Source organism: Malus domestica, chromosome 06, assembly GCF_042453785.1.
Source record: "Malus domestica chromosome 06, GDT2T_hap1".
In the NCBI taxonomy this organism is placed as follows: Eukaryota; Viridiplantae; Streptophyta; class Magnoliopsida; order Rosales; family Rosaceae; genus Malus; species Malus domestica.
The window spans coordinates 26,422,048-26,441,089 of NC_091666.1; the positions used below are offsets into that span (position 1 = coordinate 26,422,048).

The 19,042-nt window shown below is 41.1% G+C and overlaps 1 protein-coding gene across 2 annotated transcripts; it reads right to left on the reverse strand.

The window, feature by feature from the left end:
• Positions 1-13,271: 13,271 nt before the first annotated feature.
• On the reverse strand, positions 13,272-18,416 carry LOC103420283 (coiled-coil domain-containing protein SCD2-like). 2 transcript variants are annotated; one of them, XM_008358344.4, is made up of 17 exons: positions 17,842-18,416; positions 17,318-17,490; positions 17,134-17,215; positions 16,928-16,969; positions 16,717-16,779; positions 16,488-16,537; positions 16,383-16,410; positions 16,172-16,246; positions 15,984-16,094; positions 15,843-15,903; positions 15,460-15,576; positions 15,237-15,340; positions 15,015-15,084; positions 14,751-14,792; positions 14,112-14,152; positions 13,835-13,961; positions 13,272-13,639 (listed from the first exon to the last, which is right to left on the reverse strand). In XM_008358344.4, exons 1-17 carry the CDS (start codon positions 18,208-18,210, stop codon positions 13,509-13,511), a joined length of 1,686 nt encoding a protein of 561 aa, XP_008356566.3. In that variant the 5' UTR covers positions 18,211-18,416; the 3' UTR covers positions 13,272-13,508. The 2 variants fall into 2 exon arrangements, with proteins under 2 accessions (XP_008356566.3, XP_008356567.3); XM_008358345.4 differs by having other exon boundaries at positions 15,466-15,576; positions 17,842-18,413.
• Positions 18,417-19,042: the final 626 nt, after the last annotated feature.

Consider the following 19,042-nt stretch of genomic DNA (forward strand, 5'->3'; position numbering starts at 1 on the left):
GCAACCTTTTTTTAAATTTTTAGTATTTTATTTTTAGTTTTAATTTGTACTCATGTATTAATTTCTTTTTACGCCCATATTTTTTAAAATTTCATTTGTATTCATAATTTTTTTAATCTTTTATTTATAAACTAATTTATTTATAATATATCCATTCTTATTAGAAGGCGGGAGCATCCTTCTCTCACAAAGACACCATCAGAGCTTCACAAACAAGAAGTAATTTTGCTTCTAAATTCTAATGGGACCTGACTGATCTGCCTCCTCCTGTAAAACTCAATTGTTAAAAGAAGAAGACACATTGCAGTGCGTGCCATTTCTAAACAAATGATTCTGCAGGTCATCCAATGACCACTGAGCCCTCGAGTCGCGGATTTGAAAGGTGGTACTAGTTAAATGAAAGCGTAACTTTGTTTGAGAAAAAATGATTAATTTATACACTTTTTGTTAATTGTTTACGCACCTTTTTATTTATTTATGATTATCCGAGGGTAAGGGCGTAAATGCGAAGCCTACATTTTGGTGAAAAGTGTTAGAGTTTAAAGTTTTGTTGGAAAATATTAGTATTTAGATTTATTTTAATGTTTTGTTTTCTGAGTTGAGCTTGTTAATATTATAATTTTGATTTCTTATTTTTTAGGATTAGGGTTAGTTTATTATAAATAGCATGCTTGTTATTTAATTAATAACAAGTTAGTCACGATGTAACCTCTTAAAGATTTGTAGTCTTTTCGGCATTTTTTGTTTGTTTGCTAATATTTTTATTATTTTGTAATTTTGTTTATTTCGCATGTTATATCAGGTTCAATCCTTATCAGTTTCGTCTGTCTGTGCGTTTAGTTTGATATATAATTTTTTTTTTTGTAACAAGGATTGTTGAAGCTTTGTCGTGCCTCGCCACTCCGCTGCTTGAATCGATTTTGCTGCTATCCATTGAACTCGTTGTCCGCACCACCACTTGTTGACCGTTGCTTCCCTTGCCGTACCCGCATCCCCCGCCGCCGCAGCACTAGAACCGAACCACCAAGTCTGCTGCCTCGGTCAGATCCCAATGACATCGCACCCCTCGCAGCCCCGCAAGCCAAAACCCGTCGCCATACCCATCTGCTCGTACCCGAACTTGCATGCCATCTGATTGCTTCGCTACTTAAACCTAGAAATCCATCGTTGCACCTGTTGCATAGTCGCCATGCCACCAAGTCCCACATGCAACCCCACCGTCTCACGACCACCTGCTGTAAACCCTATCGCTAGCCTGCTTGCGCGCCGCTTAGACCGGACCTGATAAACCCACCCTGCTTGCTACTTGTTGTCTGACCGAAACTAGATTGCGCCATAATTTGTCACTGTTCTTGATCATTGTGTTACAATGCCCAAAAAAAAAGAAGGAAGAAATAGAAAAAGAAAACAAAAGAAGAGAGGGAAAAAAAAAAGTATGGAGCCCATGATCTGTCGGCCTATTATGATTTGTTTGAAGGCCTTTTTTTTTGGGGGCCTTGTTGATTGAAGCTACTGTTGGGCTTGGTTGGTTTTGACGCTTACACGAGTTGTTGACCTGTTTGGGATTGTTTTGTGATCGTCACTCGAGTGCTTGGACCTGTGACCACTCGAGTGATATTAGCTTTTTGGTTTTCGTTGTTTGTTGTTACAATTGAGGTATGGAAATCTCGTCCGTTTAGTGACTGATTTTTTTCATACTCTCAACACTGGCCAGTTAGAATCAATTCGCCAGTTTGCCAATTTGCCAATTCGCTAGTTCACAAGTTTGTCATTTTGCCAGTTAAGTCAAGTCAAGTTAAGTCAAGTTCGTTAGTCATGTCAAGTCAAGTTCGTTAGTCAAGTTAAGTTAAGTCAAGTTAAGTCAAGTTAGGTCAAGTTTGCATGCCTGCCAGTCCGCCTAACAGAGCCAGTCGACATTTGCTTGTTCGCAAACCCATGTCGTATACCACCATGAGTTTGAAGGGGGATGTTGGAAAATATTAGTATTTAGGTTTACTTTAATGTTTGGTTTTCTGGGCATAGCTTGTTAGCATTAGAATTTCGGTTTCTTATCTTTTAGGGTTAGGGCTAGTTTATTATAAATAACATGCTTGTTATTCAGTTGAGAACAAGTTAGTCACGATATAGCCTCTTACACTATGTTTGGATGAGGGAAATAAACTTGGAATTTAGATAAAAGTTAGAATTTATAAATTGACATATACCAATTCCCTTGTTTGGATTCATAAACATAGAAATTTACAATTTTTGCACGGAAAAAAAAACTTGGAATTTGGAACCTCCAATTCCCAAGTCTAAATTCCATGTAAATATGTATCATTTCCCAATTTCTATGATTGAGAGTTTAAAAATAACAAATTATGTATTCAATTCTATTGTTCTTTCAGGTTAACCAAAAAAGAAAATTCACAAATTCTAGAAAATAAAATCTCGTCATTTTAATTTCCGTCATTTTAAAATTTCTTAGTAATCTTAAATTTCTTTATCCAAACATAGTGTTAGGGTTTTGTAGCTGTTCCGGCATTCTCGATTGTTTAATAATATTCTTATTATTTTGTAGTCTTGTTTGTTTCGCATATTCAACTTAAATAGGTCAAAAACAAGGTATATGATGCAATAATGAGGGTCTAAAATGAGATAGGAGTGATGATTGGAGATTGTGAAGTACTAAAGAGCGAACGCTTCTGTTATCATGGATCTATCTTTCAAAAGAATAGAGAATTAGATGAAGATCTCAACCATAGAATGCAAGTTTGATGGATGAAGTGGAATAATGTATCGGGTGTGTCATGCCACTATTGTATGCCACTAAAATTTAAGGAAAAAATGTATAGGATTAGGACGACAATAAGGCCAACAACGCTTTATGGCACATAATGTTAGGAGGTCAAGAATCAATACGTGCAAAAAATGAGTGTAGCGGATGATGAGAATGCTTCGTTGGATGTGTGGGCACACAAGAAATGACATGATTAAGAAAGAGGATATTCGAGGTAAAGTAGGAGTGGCTGCACTTGAAAGAATGAAAGAAAATCGGTTAAGGTAGTTTGAACATCTGAACCGAAGACCTATAGATGTTTCTGTTAGAAAATCCAATTATGAGACAAAGACTCAGGGAAAAAGGGATAGAGGAAGACCTAGGAAAACTTTGAAAGAGACTTTACGAAAATACATGGAGTAGTTGGAACTTACGGAAGGCATGACGCAAAATCGTGCGCAATGACATTTTAGAATTCATACAGCTGATCTCACCTAATCGGATAAGACTTTGTTGTTGTTGTTGTTGTTTTTTTTTTTTTTTTTTTTTTCTTGAATTGAATAAAGCAAATAGAATCAACAAGTAACATTAAACATGAGTGTGTAAAACGTTAATAATGTGTGTTAGAATCACTTCTATTTGACAAATTGACCGAAATAATTAAAATTTCAATTTAATTACTGAAAGAAAAAAAATGCCTTTTGGTATTTAGTTACCATCGCTAGCATTGTATTCATATTTCTTCAATATTTGATTGAAATACTCAGTGTTTGACTTTGGTTGATTTAACAGTTGAGGTTGTAAATCGATCATTTTAAGCTTCTCATTTTATTTTAAATAAAAAAATTAGACGACATTAGCTCTCTAGTGGAAGTCACATGATGCAAGTGGTCACCCTCAATTTTGAAGGAGAGGATCAACACTTCAGGGTGACATTCCCTTGTTTTATCAAGATCAAAAAAGTTAAACATGAACTCGAATATACAAACAATTGCATTTTCTCTTTCTAATATAACATCTATCATCTTAAATTTTTTAAGATCTCTTCCGATAAAGTGAAGACTAAATCAAGTAACTACAACTGACGAAATAACGGGATGGTTGTCCTCAATGTGCATCTTAACCTAGATATGAGGCTTCAGCATAAGATAAAATCTTCAAGATGAAGTCACATTCACATACCATACTTTCGTTATGGCAGAAATAATATGGTCCCAATTTTATATACATTCCATGAATATGGCTGGTCTTCTTCATCATTGCTTCAACACCTTGTCTCTGAGTTTTAAGGACATAATTTTGGTATCTAACAAACGCTCAACATTATTAATTAGCTCCTAGGTTAATGGTTCTTTTCAATACATGAAGAGATTTCAGGTTTGAATTCTCGTACCGTGTCGAGCAAAACAAAAATAAATTGCAAAGGTAATTGTATCCTTTCATAAGAATTAATGTTTATATTTCTTTGATATGTTTTGATTTGTTCCATAGTTCCATTGTTCCATTGTTTTAAGCCTGCGTAGAATGGAAAGAGAAATAAAAAAGGGTACTGTTATCTATATACACTGTGGAGCCAAAAATATTCACTAGGCGACACGTGGACTTTTGGACAAAAGAGGACAAAAATACCCTCGAGGCATACCGGGTTTCCTACATGCGAGCAGTAGAGAATCATTTTTTCAACCAAGTCAAAAGTGCCCAAAATAGGTATCAACTTAAAACCTAATTTATTCATATATTTCCCATTTCATTATTTAGCTAATCAATTAGCTAAATAATATACTTATTCCTTTCATATTTCATAAAATCATAATAATTGACTAATTAAGGGATTAATTACCTAATCAATCCCTTAATTGTCAATTTGAAACATCCACTCAAACCTAAAAACACAAGAGGGCCGGCTATCCCATTGAAAAACCTAATCCATTACCTTTTTTCTACCTTTTCCCACCATTTCTTCCTTTTTATTAGCCAATTATACAAAAAACCACCAAAACATTCATTTTATGTTTAATAGCCAAATAAATTGGCTAATTAAACCTAAAAACCCTAGCCACCTCCTATCCCTATAAATATACTCCCATTCTCACCAAAAAGCTAATTCCAACACTTTGGCAAAAATCCCAAAATTCTCTAAACACTCTTTCTCTCTAAATTCTAACTTTGGCATCGGAGGTTCTTCGGCCAAAGCCCCCCCATTCATCGTGGGCGCGTGAGGCTCTTGGCCTTAACCTAAGGTGTTAATTGTTTTGTAGGTGCAAAATCGTCCAAGATCGAGGAGGAAGAAATTTGCATCCACAAATTGGTGCTTTCATTGAGAGTTGAAATCCATACTCATAGAAGACTCTCGCACAAAAAAGGTTTTTTCTTTATTTTCTAGTCCATTTGAATATTTTTCATACATTCTTATTATTAGAATTTTTTACTTGCAAAGGTTCTTTGATAAAACGTATAAGCAAAATATAATGGCTAGAAATTTAGAAAATTCCACAAGTGAAAATTCTAATGTTCAAGAAATGGGATTGCGGAGATCCGTGAGGCTAAATGCGACAATAAGGGGAGCGGCATCATCATCACGAGCTTCCACCATGGGAACCACCGTGGTGGCTACTTCGGTAGCTACCCGCGGCGAGGTCCATGGTGCCTTCACCACGGCCACCATGGGAACCACCGCGGTGGCTACTTCGGTAGCCACTCGTGGCGAGGTCCATGGAGCCTTCACCACGACCCGGAGATCCGTAAGGCAAAATGCGACAATAAGGGGAGCGGCATCATCACCACGAGCTTCCACCATGGGAACCACCGTGGTGGCTACCTCGGTAGCCACCCACGGCGAGGTCCATGATGCCTTCACCAAGGCCACCATGGGAACCACCACGATGGCTACTTCGGTAGCCACTCGTGGCGAGGTCCATGGAGCCTTCATTACGGCCCGAGCCGTGCCATCCAAGGCTCACGGTACCAAGACCACGATCCAAGACGTGCCATCCAAGTTCACGTGGACCCAAGCCCAAGCCTCGCATTCACATGCACCGCGCATTGAGCAGCCTGCTCCCGTGATCCAGCCTGCTCCCGTCGAGCAACCCACTCCCGTGGCCCAGCCTGCTCCTGCCAAGCAGCCCACTCCCGTGGCCCAGCCTGCTCCTGCCAAGCAGCCTACTTCCGTGGCCCAGCCTGCTCCCGCCAAGCAACCTGCTCCTGCCAAGCAGCCTGCTTCCGTGGCCTAGCCTGCTCCCGCCAAGCAACATGCTCCTGCCAAGCAGCCTGCTCTCGTGACCCAGCCTGCTCCCAACGAGCAGCCTACTCCCGACGAGCAGCCCACTCTCAAGGCCCACACTGCTCCCGTGGCTTTCCAAGTAGCCCAAGTCGGCCCAAAACTATCTCAACCATCTGGACCTACCATCGAGCCGGGGGCATTCTCACCACATTTTTTCGCGGATTTGACATTTCCCAACTCAAATCTCGCGCCCGGAGTCTACCACCCTTCCACTGCTCAAGGAGGCGCATTCCTTCCAAGCTCTTTCAATCCAAATGGCGAACAACACTTGTCTCGACAAGTCATAGAGTTGACGAGCACCCTTGCACAACAGACAACTTTGGTGAATCAACTTTTGCAACGCATCGGGATTCAACGTGCCCCGGATGAGGTATCCCAAAGTAGGACAAGGGCAGACGAACCTTTCCAGCAGCATCCCAGCAAGCAGCCATTCGACCAGCCACGAGCTGAACGTTCAGGTAGTGTACATTCCCGATTGGGCCCCCGAGATAGCGTATACTCCCGTCTTAGCGCGCAGAAGAGCGTGTACTCTCGACTAGGCCCACGGATGAGCATACATTCACGGTTGGGGTCACACTCCGATAGTCAACATGAGCAACCTTCCAGACAAAGTGTTCATTCGCGGCTAAGCCCACAAGGAGTATCATCCACCTCACATCAGAGTAGGCAGCACGACGGACGGAGAGAAGCAGTCACTCAATCCAGCTCAAGTTCAACCAGCAGCCTGCGAAAAACTCGCTCGCCTGCTAGGAATGCACCATATGCACTGCATCTGCGGCATAGACGAGCCAAACACATGGAAGAGCAGCCTAGACCAGCAAGTCATGGTTGGGGGCAGCCGAGAGCTGCACTACCCCAACAAAGGCAAATTCAGGAAGAAGTAGAGAGACTCTTGACCAAGCGATTGCATGATTTCCAACGCAACGAGGTCACCAACGAGGCACTACGACGGAACATGACCAACATAAGCAGGTCACCCTTCACGGACGAGATCGAGCAGGCAGAGCCTCCACGAGAGTTCAACATGCCACATTTCACATCTTTCAAAGGGGATGAAGACCCGGAGAGACACTTAAAGCGCTACCGAAGCGCAATGATCCTTTATCGAAACAACGATGAGCTCATGTGCAAGATATTCGCCACCACTCTACAAGGCGAGGCGCAAGATTGGTTCTACACCCTGCCGCCACAATCCATCCGGGATTTCTACGAACTTTCTTTGGTTTTCACCAAAGAATATTCATCCTATCGCTCAATCAAAAAGAAGTCTGATCATTTGTTCAACGTCAAGAAGAACCCAAAGGAGTCGCTTCGCGACTATGTGAGGAGGTTCAAAGTAGAGAAGGCAAAAATAGTCGGATGCAACGACTCGATAGCTAGAGCAGCCTTCCAAAAAGGACTTCCAGCAGACCACCCGCTATTCAGAAAATTGATCATGAAAGAAGATCTAACTCTGGCAGACTCTTTTGCTTTGGCAGAGAAGTATGCACTTTGGGATGAGGCTCGCCAATGCACATTCAAGGACTTGAAGAAGTACCCGACATCACCTCCCTAGAAGCAGCGGAGGACTTATTCACATGTTTGACGTTATCTAAAGTAGCAATAAGCTCTACCATCATGCGAGAAGAGATGGGGGCCCGACTACCTGTATTCTACAGTTCAAAAGCTCTCATCGATGTTATTAAAAATTCAAAAGTTAACTTTGGCGATAGTTGTTGCAACCTAGAAACACAAATTTTACTTTCAAACGCATGCAATCATCTTAATGACGTACTATTCTGCCCAATCCAGACGCGCGACGATAAAGGCGTAGACCCTGGCGGATGTAAAGTTTTCTAGCGAACGTAACACTGGAAAGACACACTTGAAAGCAAGTTTTGACCTCGTCACCCTGAAAGATTCTACATAGGAGCAACATGTAACGGCAGTTTAGTACCATTTCTTGCTGCGCATCACACGGCCCTAGCCGACCCTTGCTCAATGATTCAACTCTAGACTGGCCCAATACCGGCAGTTGAGCATCTCCTGTTGCGTATGACATGGCCCCATCTCCACAGCTCCCTACTGCGCCTTCACGCCGAGCCTAGGTGACGCAACAGAACGGCCCAACGATGCCTCAGAAGTAGCCGAGCACACTCTAGCTGCGCCTACTCCACCCGATGGAGACTTCTGGCATTTGCATGTCGACGGCGCAGAAAAGCCTTCATCACTGCTGGCAGAGAAGGCTCCAAAAAGATGGATCCCATATGGGAAGGTCCGTACAAGATCAGCAGAGTAGGGGGCAAAGAGTAATTACACCCTCACCACCATGAAGCGGCAAAAAGATTGAAAAAAAAATGGATGGCCTACAATCTGAAGAAGTACCATGTGTGACCTCCCGCTACATCAAAACCCGAAGACTCAATAAGCTCGACGGGCACCACCTCACAAGCTGAGGACTATCCAGTTGTTATGCAGTTCCTACCTTACAGCTAAAGTTCTCGTTCGTTTCACTCGTTTTTCAATGAGGAATTTAGAAGTAATCACAACTTGGCTTGGCTGCATGCTTACAACAACTAATCACTCTTGCACTTCAAAAGAAGACTGCACCCTTCTTAGGGACTTATCGCAGGAATTGCGCCCCCCGAGGGACCAACCATGCTCTCCAGTGCGAGAGGGTAAACCAATTCTCCGACACCCATATGGGTCAGCTCTCCAAGACGGGAGGATAAACTTTACACTCCGAATATCCAGACGTGGATGAGCCTGGTTGCCCTAGTATAACTAGATGCACGATGGCTTGCGCCGGGATTCCTAGAAGTAGCCGCAATGTTCTTTTTCAAGGTTTAGCTAATTGAAGGATTTTGGGTCTCTTGGCCTAATCCGTGGGGAACCGGGCCCTAGAGACGGAGAGGGCACATTACGCAGTACATCCGATGGACGGCTGCCCTGGAATCCTAAAGCTGCTACCGAGTGCACTAAGGTAGCCTATGGATTCCGGAAGACTGCCTACGGCTTGCCCTTCGAGCAGTGAAGCCGCACTAGACTTATACAACCGCACATTCTTGTGAAAGGTTAGACAAGCTAGCGCGCATATACGAAGTTTTATCCACTGCCGACATGCTACGTAGTCGATAAGCTTCACCTCTGCCAAGCGCGGAACAACCTACACCAAGTCCTAAAGTGTTGTGATACTTGCTACGCAACCTACAGAATTGAAGAAAGTCAAAGTTAACAGCCTAGTGGTTACGCGGACTTGTCTGCTTCTGTAAGTAAGGCATCCGGCTGCCAACCCTATGGCTAACAACTTTGCAAAGTTCTACACCAACACATACGGCTGCATAGGCTACGCGAGTTTGTTTGCTTATAAAAAAGTAGCATGCCTGCCACTGGTCTATCAAGTCTAAAGGTTAGGGCATGAACAAAAGAAGTGAAGATGAAGAAAAACGAAGGAAAACATGTTTATAAACAACTAGCAAAGGTTGAAGGAGTTCAAGCAAAACAAAAGCTACAAGGAAAAACAAAAAAAATCCTAAAGGCTACCTAAAATACTACACTACAGCAGCTTGGACATTCCACGACTACTCGGTCGCCACACCTTCAACAGCCGTAACGCTCTTAGCAGCGGCATCATCCGGCGCTTCACCCCCGGCTGCCCCAGTCTGGGCACTAACTTCTCCAACTACTTCACCAATGGAAGCCTTAAAAGTAAAAGCAAGCAAGTCTTCCGGAGAAATAGAGAAGCTCATCCACTCTCTTCTTAGCATAAGTAGCGAAACGAAGCTCAGAAATTGCAAGCTTAAGATCTTGAATCTGAGGCGAATCAATCTCAGCAGCAAAGGGAGCAGGCTTTGGCGCCACTTTAGCAGCAGAGTCCACCTTACCACTCTTCATAATAGCAAGTCTCTACAAAGGTGAACCGGACTTGGCTCCCAAAGAACGTCCTGGTACAGACTTCGGCACTGGGGGCATGATAAAACCTTTACGCTGAGTAATCTTATCCACAATTGTACTAGCCATTCTCAACATGGAAGACGCCACATGCTCAGATCTAGCAGCCTTACATTTCTTCCCATTGGAAAATCATGTCAATCACATACCTCTCGGTAGCAAGCGGACCCTCATGAGCAGCAGAAGAAGTCTTCAGTTTTTTCTTAACTGGCATCTCATGAGCAGGCGGGGAAGATCTCTTCTTTCCATCTTCATTCATAGTAAGCTCCACGACAGCGATCAGACGAGCCAATGCATCCGCCTTGATCCTCTTTACCTCCTCTTTCTGGAGCAGCCCACATTTCTTTCGGCAAAGAGGACTAAGCAGCCAACAACATTCATGGTACTCAGCAGGGGAGCTCAACCCAGCATTCCAACAGGCAGGAGGCATGCATGCCCAACATTCCAGCAGCCCATGAGACCCGCAATCTCCTTATTTCTCTCAATCACCAGCCTGGCCCGAGTCAGGTCCAAGAGCCCAAAGGACATGAGCCATGCGGCTCGCCTAGCACTGCGCCCCAGCGCCACAATCCGCGACCCTAGTTGCACAAGCTGCCTTTTGGCTCAAGCCAAGCCAAGCTGCCCAAGCAGTGGTCCCTGCCACAACATCTCCTCGGCCCATGCCGAGCCAACTCCTGGCCCCTGCCAGCCGATGTGCCGCACCACCCCGACGGCTGCCCCGCAATAGCACTATCCAAGAATAAGGCAAGAAAAATTAAATTTTTCTTACATCGGTGCGGCACGAAGAAGACGAAGAAAGCAACGAAAGACGGTCCTTTGCACGGGCAAGATGTAGAAGATTGCTAGATGAGGGGGAACAAATATCCTCTAAGCTATCTCTCTCTTGTAGGGTAGAATAAATCGCTCTCCAAAGTTGATTTAATAACCCACTTAAGGTGGACTTAAATAGGCTTTGAGAGAAATTTATTTCCCTTTCCTAGAAGGATCTAATTTCCTATTAAAGAGAGAATCAACATCAAAATAGAAAGCAGTCTTAAGTTTCCTAAAGCAAGAAGATCTCTACACCTGCTGCCCTTTTTTTGTGAGCAGCCCAACAGGTGTGGGGGCATTTGTGGAGCCAAAAATATTCACTAGGCGACACGTGGACTTTTGGACAAAAGAGGACAAAAATACCCTCAAGGCATACCGGGTTTCCTACATGCGAGCAGTAGAGAATCATTTTTTCAACCAAGTCAAAAGTGCCCAAAATAGGTATCAACTTAAAACCTAATTTATTCATATATTTCCCATTTCATTATTTAGCTAATCAATTAGCTAAATAATATACTTATTCCTTTCATATTTCATAAAATCATAATAATTGACTAATTAAGGGATTAATTACCTAATCAATCCCTTAATTGTCAATTTGAAACATCCACTCAAACCTAAAAACACAAGAGGGCCGGCTATCCCATTGAAAAACCTAATCCATTACCTTTTTTCTACCTTTTCCCACCATTTCTTCCTTTTTATTAGCCAATTATACAAAAAACCACCAAAACATTCATTTTATGTTTAATAGCCAAATAAATTGGCTAATTAAACCTAAAAACCCTAGCCACCTCCTATCCCTATAAATATACTCCCATTCTCACCAAAAAGCTAATTCCAACACTTTGGCAAAAATCCCAAAATTCTCTAAACACTCTTTCTCTCTAAATTCTAACTTTGGCATCGGAGGTTCTTCGGCCAAAGCCCCCCCATTCATCGTGGGCGCGTGAGGCTCTTGGCCTTAACCTAAGGTGTTAATTGTTTTGTAGGTGCAAAATCGTCCAAGATCGAGGAGGAAGAAATTTGCATCCACATACACATTTTTACTTTTCACACATCCCTCTCAATTTTTGGTCGTTTGATCGAATGAATTGAAGAAGATCAATGACTAAAAATTAACAAGGATGTGTCGGAGGTAAAAATGGGTGTGTGAATAGCCTATCCAAAAAAAAAAAAGGGATGAATATAAAGAACAGGAAGTGGTTAGATTCTCTCCCGTCCAAATTTTTTCCCCTCCCATCTCATCCCATCCTCTCCTCTCACACTTTTCTCTTTGTCTCTCTGTAAAGATATCAACACAATATGTTGATGTGACTTTATAAGAACTGGATTCAAGCTTTCATCAAACCCTTCTCATCAAGAGACTCTTAAATCGTAAACATTCAAATCAGAAGAGATTAGAGGAGAGAGAAAATGAGAGATGAGAGAATCCGTGGCTAGGAGCATCACAGTTGGAAAATGTGTACAATAGAGTTTATTTTTATAAAGTCTTGACTGTCTTGGCATGAAAGCAAAGTTTTGACCTTTTTTGTTCGTTTGTTTTCTTTTATATACAAATATTTCCCCCTTTTGTTGGAATTTTAATATACATAGTGGAGAAAAGATCATCAACTTTTCTATATTTAAATAGCTTCCAAAAGAAGGGTATAATATTTTTTTGTTTGTTTAAAAAATGGAAATATTATTGAGTTCCTTCTTTTAAGGGCATGTAGCAAGTGCCGGTTGACTTGAACTTGTAGAGAAGCTTAGCTTAATTTGGACTTGCTTCTATTTGTCTACTGAGAAATGTCAAGGCGATTCTCTCAAAAATCAGATTTTTCATAAATTCCTTACCATCTCATGTTTTTGGCACAACATTTGATAATGTTGTCACGAGAATTAACGTTAAGCTGTGAAGCAACATAATTCACAATTCCCACTTTAAGAGTCTTCTTATCATATTTCTTATCTACCATATATAACATGATCCTCAATTTAGGGGTGCTATGAAGCAGCTTAGCTTTGAGAGGAGTTGCTTATGTTGTTTTGCGTTTGGCGATTGACTTTTCCCCTTCTTTTTAGGAAGCTTCTGTTATCTATTGAGAGGAGTTTAGTGTTTCCGACCACTCAGTGCTTAACACAAATTTAACATCGTTCAACTTACCGATGGACCAGTAACTTACCGACCCAAACACAACACCAGTAGGGGTCACAATGTAAGTGTGCAATTTCTTTTGACGTTTTGTCGAGCACTTGGTGGGCTATCATTGTCTACAAGCCATAATGCGCACATGTCAACTATTGACTCTTGTTGAGTGCCCCTGGCAAGTGCTGCCGAGTAAGCATTTCATCCAACAATTGGTGTACACAAAAGGAACTCGTACTAAACATTTGAAGAGGTCCTTGAAGGACCTTGACAGGCATGTTTCATTGGCCGAAACAATTGCAAATCTCATTCCGTATAGAGACGAGAGGAGAAATGACTCGCTACTGATTCGCAAACCCTCGCAATGGGAAAAAAAATGTGAACTTGATTACATAAAAAAATTGAGTGATATATGTACTACAATCCCAACTCAGTTTAATTATAGAGGGAACACCAGTGAGAGAGAGAGAGAGAGAGAGAGAGAGAGAGAGAGAGAGATAGAGAGAGATGCTAGCAGTTTGGACTAACACTTCATGTGAAAAATAGTATAAAAAGAAAAAAGAAACGATATAAGAAACCATCTGAAGGCAGCATCGCATCTATCACGAAGAGGTGTCAAAATCTGCTGCAGCAGATTTGTAAGCCGAGACGGGCTGATCGATTTCCTTACGAGATGCTTCCCAAAGTTGCTGTTCTATCCCCAGCTTCCGCAGCTCATATACACCCCGCTCCGCTGCCACAAGCACTTACACGTTCATTTACAGCAACAACATTCGATAGAAATTATAAATTCCAAACGAAAACAAGACTGCCAATCTATTTCTATTTCTCCGTTTAGTAGGCATCAATTTACAGAATCACCGATTAATAAGAATGTGCCTAGGCCTGATGAGTGACACTGTTGATGTTTGATAATTATGAAGCTTACCATCCACAGCATCGTGGCAAGTTGGAGTCTGCACACTACGGCTTATCCATAACTGAAGCCTATCGTCTGCAATATCATCTTCCACGCCGTGTTCTTTAGCTCTTCTCCAAAAGTAAGTCAGCCAAGCCTGTGATGTCGATAGAGTATTCAATGCAAACAAATGTCGACTGACATAATTTAGTATCTTGTTTCTGGTTTTAATACAAACAGTAGACACCATAGCAGAAGGGAAGAATATATGGGCATTTCGGATATTCAAGTGGGCAAACCAACTAACCACTTTGAAAGAAATGTCTTCAATCTCCTCGTCACTAAGATCTGCAAGGAAAAAAACACAGAATAGTGATAAGATTACCACTTTTCATCAGTTTAAATCTACCCATAAACTTGACGTGTAAATACTATATAACTGTGATTCTATCACATAACTCGAAGCAGGTAGTTTTGAACTACTTGCTTGGTTTTGAATATCCACAGAAACGGAACGTGTTATCACTTTTCTTTACATTTTATTTTGGGGAGTATTATTAGCACTCCAAAAATCTCATTCTCCACTCCTCACAAGTGTATTTTTCTTTCCCAATATAGAAAGTTTGGAGTGTAGAATGAGATTTTTGGAGTGCTAATAACAATTCCCTTTATTTTTAGTAAAAAGTGTGCGAGTATTTTTGGGTAGGGGGAGGGGGAAAAATATAAAAGGTCTCACGATATGATAAACCATTCTCACAAAATGGCCAAAATTATACTAATCATAAGTTACAAGAAAAGTCGTCCCGAAAGATGGGAGGCTTTGGGAAATGGTAATAAAATTATTTTCTGGTATGATTAAGATATGTGTGCTTTGAGATTCCTTAATTTCAGCATATACATGAGATACGAAGATACATTGTGCAATAGATTAAAATATCTCTCTTACCAAATGCTTCCATGAACTTAGGGTCGCCAGTTGATTTCGAATCTGAAATTCAAAAGAAAAGTAAGGTAAGCATTGTTTTGAGAATCTTTCTGCTCCGATCCTTAACCTTGGACAACTCTAGGATAGCCAGCATGAATTTGATAGCAAGAATAAAATGTTGCGCCGCACAGCATTTGAACCATCAAGCATATGGATGCAACTAGTTTACCAAAACACCATAACCAGGCAAATTCTAGAATAACACGAGACAATAAAGAAAAATACCTAAAATGGACTGCCGAACAGAATTAGGACGTCTATGTTGGGCCAATGCAATTACAACAGCATCCTCAACCTAAAAGAAATGCAGTGCAGCAATTAGAAGTTTTTTTTTGGTGCCATAGTGCAGCAATTAGAAGTTGAAAACTGGATAATAATAAAAATATAAAGTATATATTGTTTTAAAGAAGAATAAAAAGATTCATAAGTCAAAGATTAGTTATCGACCTTTAGAGAAGATAATTCCCTCATACCCATTTCCACTGAAAGCATACTCTCAATATTTCCTTCGCCGGTGAGGTCGGTTAAATCCCGAGCCAGCTTACTTCTATCTGGATCATCACCACATGGTAGACATCATAAGTTTAATTGAGTGCATCAAATGAAAAACCAAATTAGATAAAGAGATAACATAATCGTTTTCTTTGATATAAGGAACAACTAAACTAACTTTTACCCCACGGTTCCTCCTTTGCCTTTTGTCCAGCAGAAATGACAACTTCAAATGGAAGAGGAGCTAACGACGACCAATGCTCATGCTTTGACACTGCTATATCTGCACATATGCCTAAGCACAAAAGAAAAAAAATAAAGCAAAATCTAACTAATAATAAATCTACAACTTGATTCATTCAAATCCATATTCACATATACACATATATAAACACACTCCACCAGACACATTCTTGAAGTTATGACTAAAATGGAATACACAATGTTGAAATTGACCAAAATCTCCAAATCAAGTGAAACATTCCTCAGCAAGCTGAGATATCAGATTTAGGCATGCAATTTATATCCTCATTCAAGGAGAAGATGGAGAAAATAGAATACCATGTTGCACCGCTAAACCCCAGTAACGAGCAAGCCAACATCTCTTCAAAACAACTTCCTCCTAAAAGATACATACAAAAATAAACTTAAAAGAGTATGAACAGCTAAAAATAAATCTCACACGAGTATCAGTAGACAAACCATCTCTTCTTGTGTTAAAATCATTCTTTGCGTCTTTGTACGAAGACTCTTTGCCTCAGATTCTGCTTCTCGGAGCTGTTCGGCTGCTGCTGCTGCCCCGTCTTTAAAATTCTGATTATAACAACATAAAAAACTCAAGAAGCTATCACATAAATCAGAAACACTTGATTAAGATCTAAAGAATATACCTCAATTTCTGATCGAAGAGTTGCAATTTCCTCCTCTTTCCCATCCTTGTTTTGCTTGGCAGCAAGAAGAGCAGCCTGAACAATCAATAATTTTTAGTTTAAAGACAGCCACTGACTATGTCATTTTAACAGAACAAGTTTCAACCTATACTACTAGTATCCTTATTAAATGCTATATCTATGCCACATCTAATTTACCCTCCCAACTTACCTCTCTTGAACGCAAAGCTGCTTCCTTCCTGCAGATGAATCATTTAAATAATCACAACAGGATATCAAATAAAGGCAGAACAGATGCAAAACAGCTCAACGTTACCTGCTCAACAATTTGGCTTCCATGCTTACACCTTCCCCCAGATTAGCAACCTGTGAATGAATTGACCATAAAAATAGCTGAATCAGCACCGCTACCTTCTTTGTAGTAAGCTTATGCTAATAGTGTCAAAACTATAAAGGAAAATATAACATGATAAAAAGAAACATAATGGCAACGTCTCCTGATTTACAAGCCATACAGTTAAATCAATATGAATAAAAGGTTTGACCTGTTTCTCAAGCTCCTTAGCTCTGGCCTCTGCTTGCGCATGTTTTTCTTCAGCAAGGCGTAGCTGTAATGCATGTTTAGGCATAAATTTCACAAATCGAATATAACTGAGACATGCTCCGTGCATGCGTGGTTATGAATGTATGTCTGTATTAGTTAGAATGTAAAGTATTTGCATATGCTTGTGTGTACTAAAATGTAGAAGAGCACACCTTCTGAAGTATAATCTCATTATCTTCTTGTAGCATATCAAGCTGCAATTACAGCACATGTTAGTTTCAAGACGATTGTTGAAAAAATGACAGTTACAGCTCAATAACAATCTTAAAAGTGGAGCAATAATGCATATCCTTAAATACAGGTAAAGGTTATCTGCGCCCGTTATGAAGACTGAATTTGAGGGATGAAAATGACATACTTCATCACGAAGCGCAGAAGCTTCACGCTCATCTCCTGGGGCCTTTGCTTTGAACTGTCCAATATCTGGTGTAAACCTGTCCCTGTAACAAATTAAATATATCAGCTACACATACTTCCTAAATTTCGATAACATCAACTAGCTACTATAATGCAAGTGAGAAATAGATATCTTACGAACTTGCCTTTTATCTCTATTCCTATTAGAAGGAGGATCAATTGGAGGTATGGTCACTGGAGTTCTAAGCGATGGTTTGCTCGGTGGTGGCACTACCGCCGCTGAACGAACTGACATAGAGGGCCTCCCCGTTGATGAGGAGCGAACCGATGTTGTATGCTCTACAAAGTTCCGACCTAACTAATTAAAATACCAGAATCCAATCAGCCATAAGATCACCACATTCAAATCCTCTTACAAGTTTACCAATCGAACGTTAACTAAAAGTCAAATAATTAAATTAACACTAATTAAGAACAAGCCAATGGTAAAAACTCTAGCAGAAAAAATAATGAAAGTTTAATTAGACTCGAATTTAACTAAATCACTATAAAACTAAGCTCCTACTCAATCTAAACACAACGAAGAAAGCAAAATTCAGATCTTAAAACGATATCAACGAAATTAAACAAAAAATTTAATTAAAAAACTCCAATTCCACATGATTCAAAGTTTCAAATCACGTAATTATCAGCGCATATTTTGAATTACCGCAGGCGAGGGAGATCTATTAGGCCGAGTCACCGAAATCGCCGGGAGAGGCTTTGCGCCGTTAGTAAAACCATTTCCTGACAAAGAAGACGGTGCATGAGGCGGCTGAGCGAATCGGAAACCGAGATCATCGTCGTCGTCGTCGTCGTCATCGCCGGTGGACTGAGAAGCCATGACCTGAGCTAGCCGTTGAGCGGCGGCTTTAGCGGCGAAGTTTTGATTTCGCTTGATGGTGGAGATTCCGGTGGCCGACGGATTGAGCCGGGACTGAGGGTGCGCTGGCGACATCGCCGGCGAAGAGCCTGTGCTGCTCGAGCCTCCGCTCCACTGCCGCGAGTACACCGGACTCGCTTGTCTCCTCCGATCCATCTATATGTGTGTATGTGTGTGTATAAATATGTATGTATTGCTGTGAAATGAAAGCTGATATTTTCCCCAGAAAATTTTCTCGGGAAAATCGAAGGAAAATCGGGAGGTGGACTGAGAGAGACTAGAGAAATAGGGGAAGGTGTTTTTCCCCTTGAGTTCGGGGGTTAGAGACAAGTCGTGTGGGGTTGAAACTTGCAGTGCGCATGCTGAGCAAACAAACGGTGGCGTTTTGGCGTTGCACGTTTCGCGGGAGAGGATGGGTGGAAAGCGGGCGGTGACGTGTCAAATGAGAAGGCGTGGGCCCGATACATTTGGTGGCAGCCGATGCCAGATGTTTCGGGTATTGATGCATTTCGCCGGCGGTTTCGGACACGTTGATTTTTTGCTGCGGGGAACCACCGAATCCGGATCCTCTCCAGGTCTTCTTTGTGAAGATTTCGAGAATTCGTAAATAGTATTCGTTCATTGTATATCGTGTGGTCAGCTTTCATCAGATACTATTTGTGTTTAATTTTAAATAACAAAATTTAAAAATAGTTTCTGACCGTACAATCTACGATTAATAGACACGATACACAGATTCTCGAATTCTCACAAAGAGAATCCGAAGAGTACCCTTATTCAAACTGACTAACTTTGGGACGAGATGAGGTCCATGAAACGTTGACGTTTTGTGAGGAGAAAGCTTTGGACAATGAGTTGTTAAGACTAATTAATAAAAAATTATTCATCTCTAACTATTCTTAATCATGTCAACTCCCTAATCTGATGTTTAATGATTAAACGTGTTTGTTTGCTCAATGCCAAGCGATTGAGTAAAAGTTACTTAGAG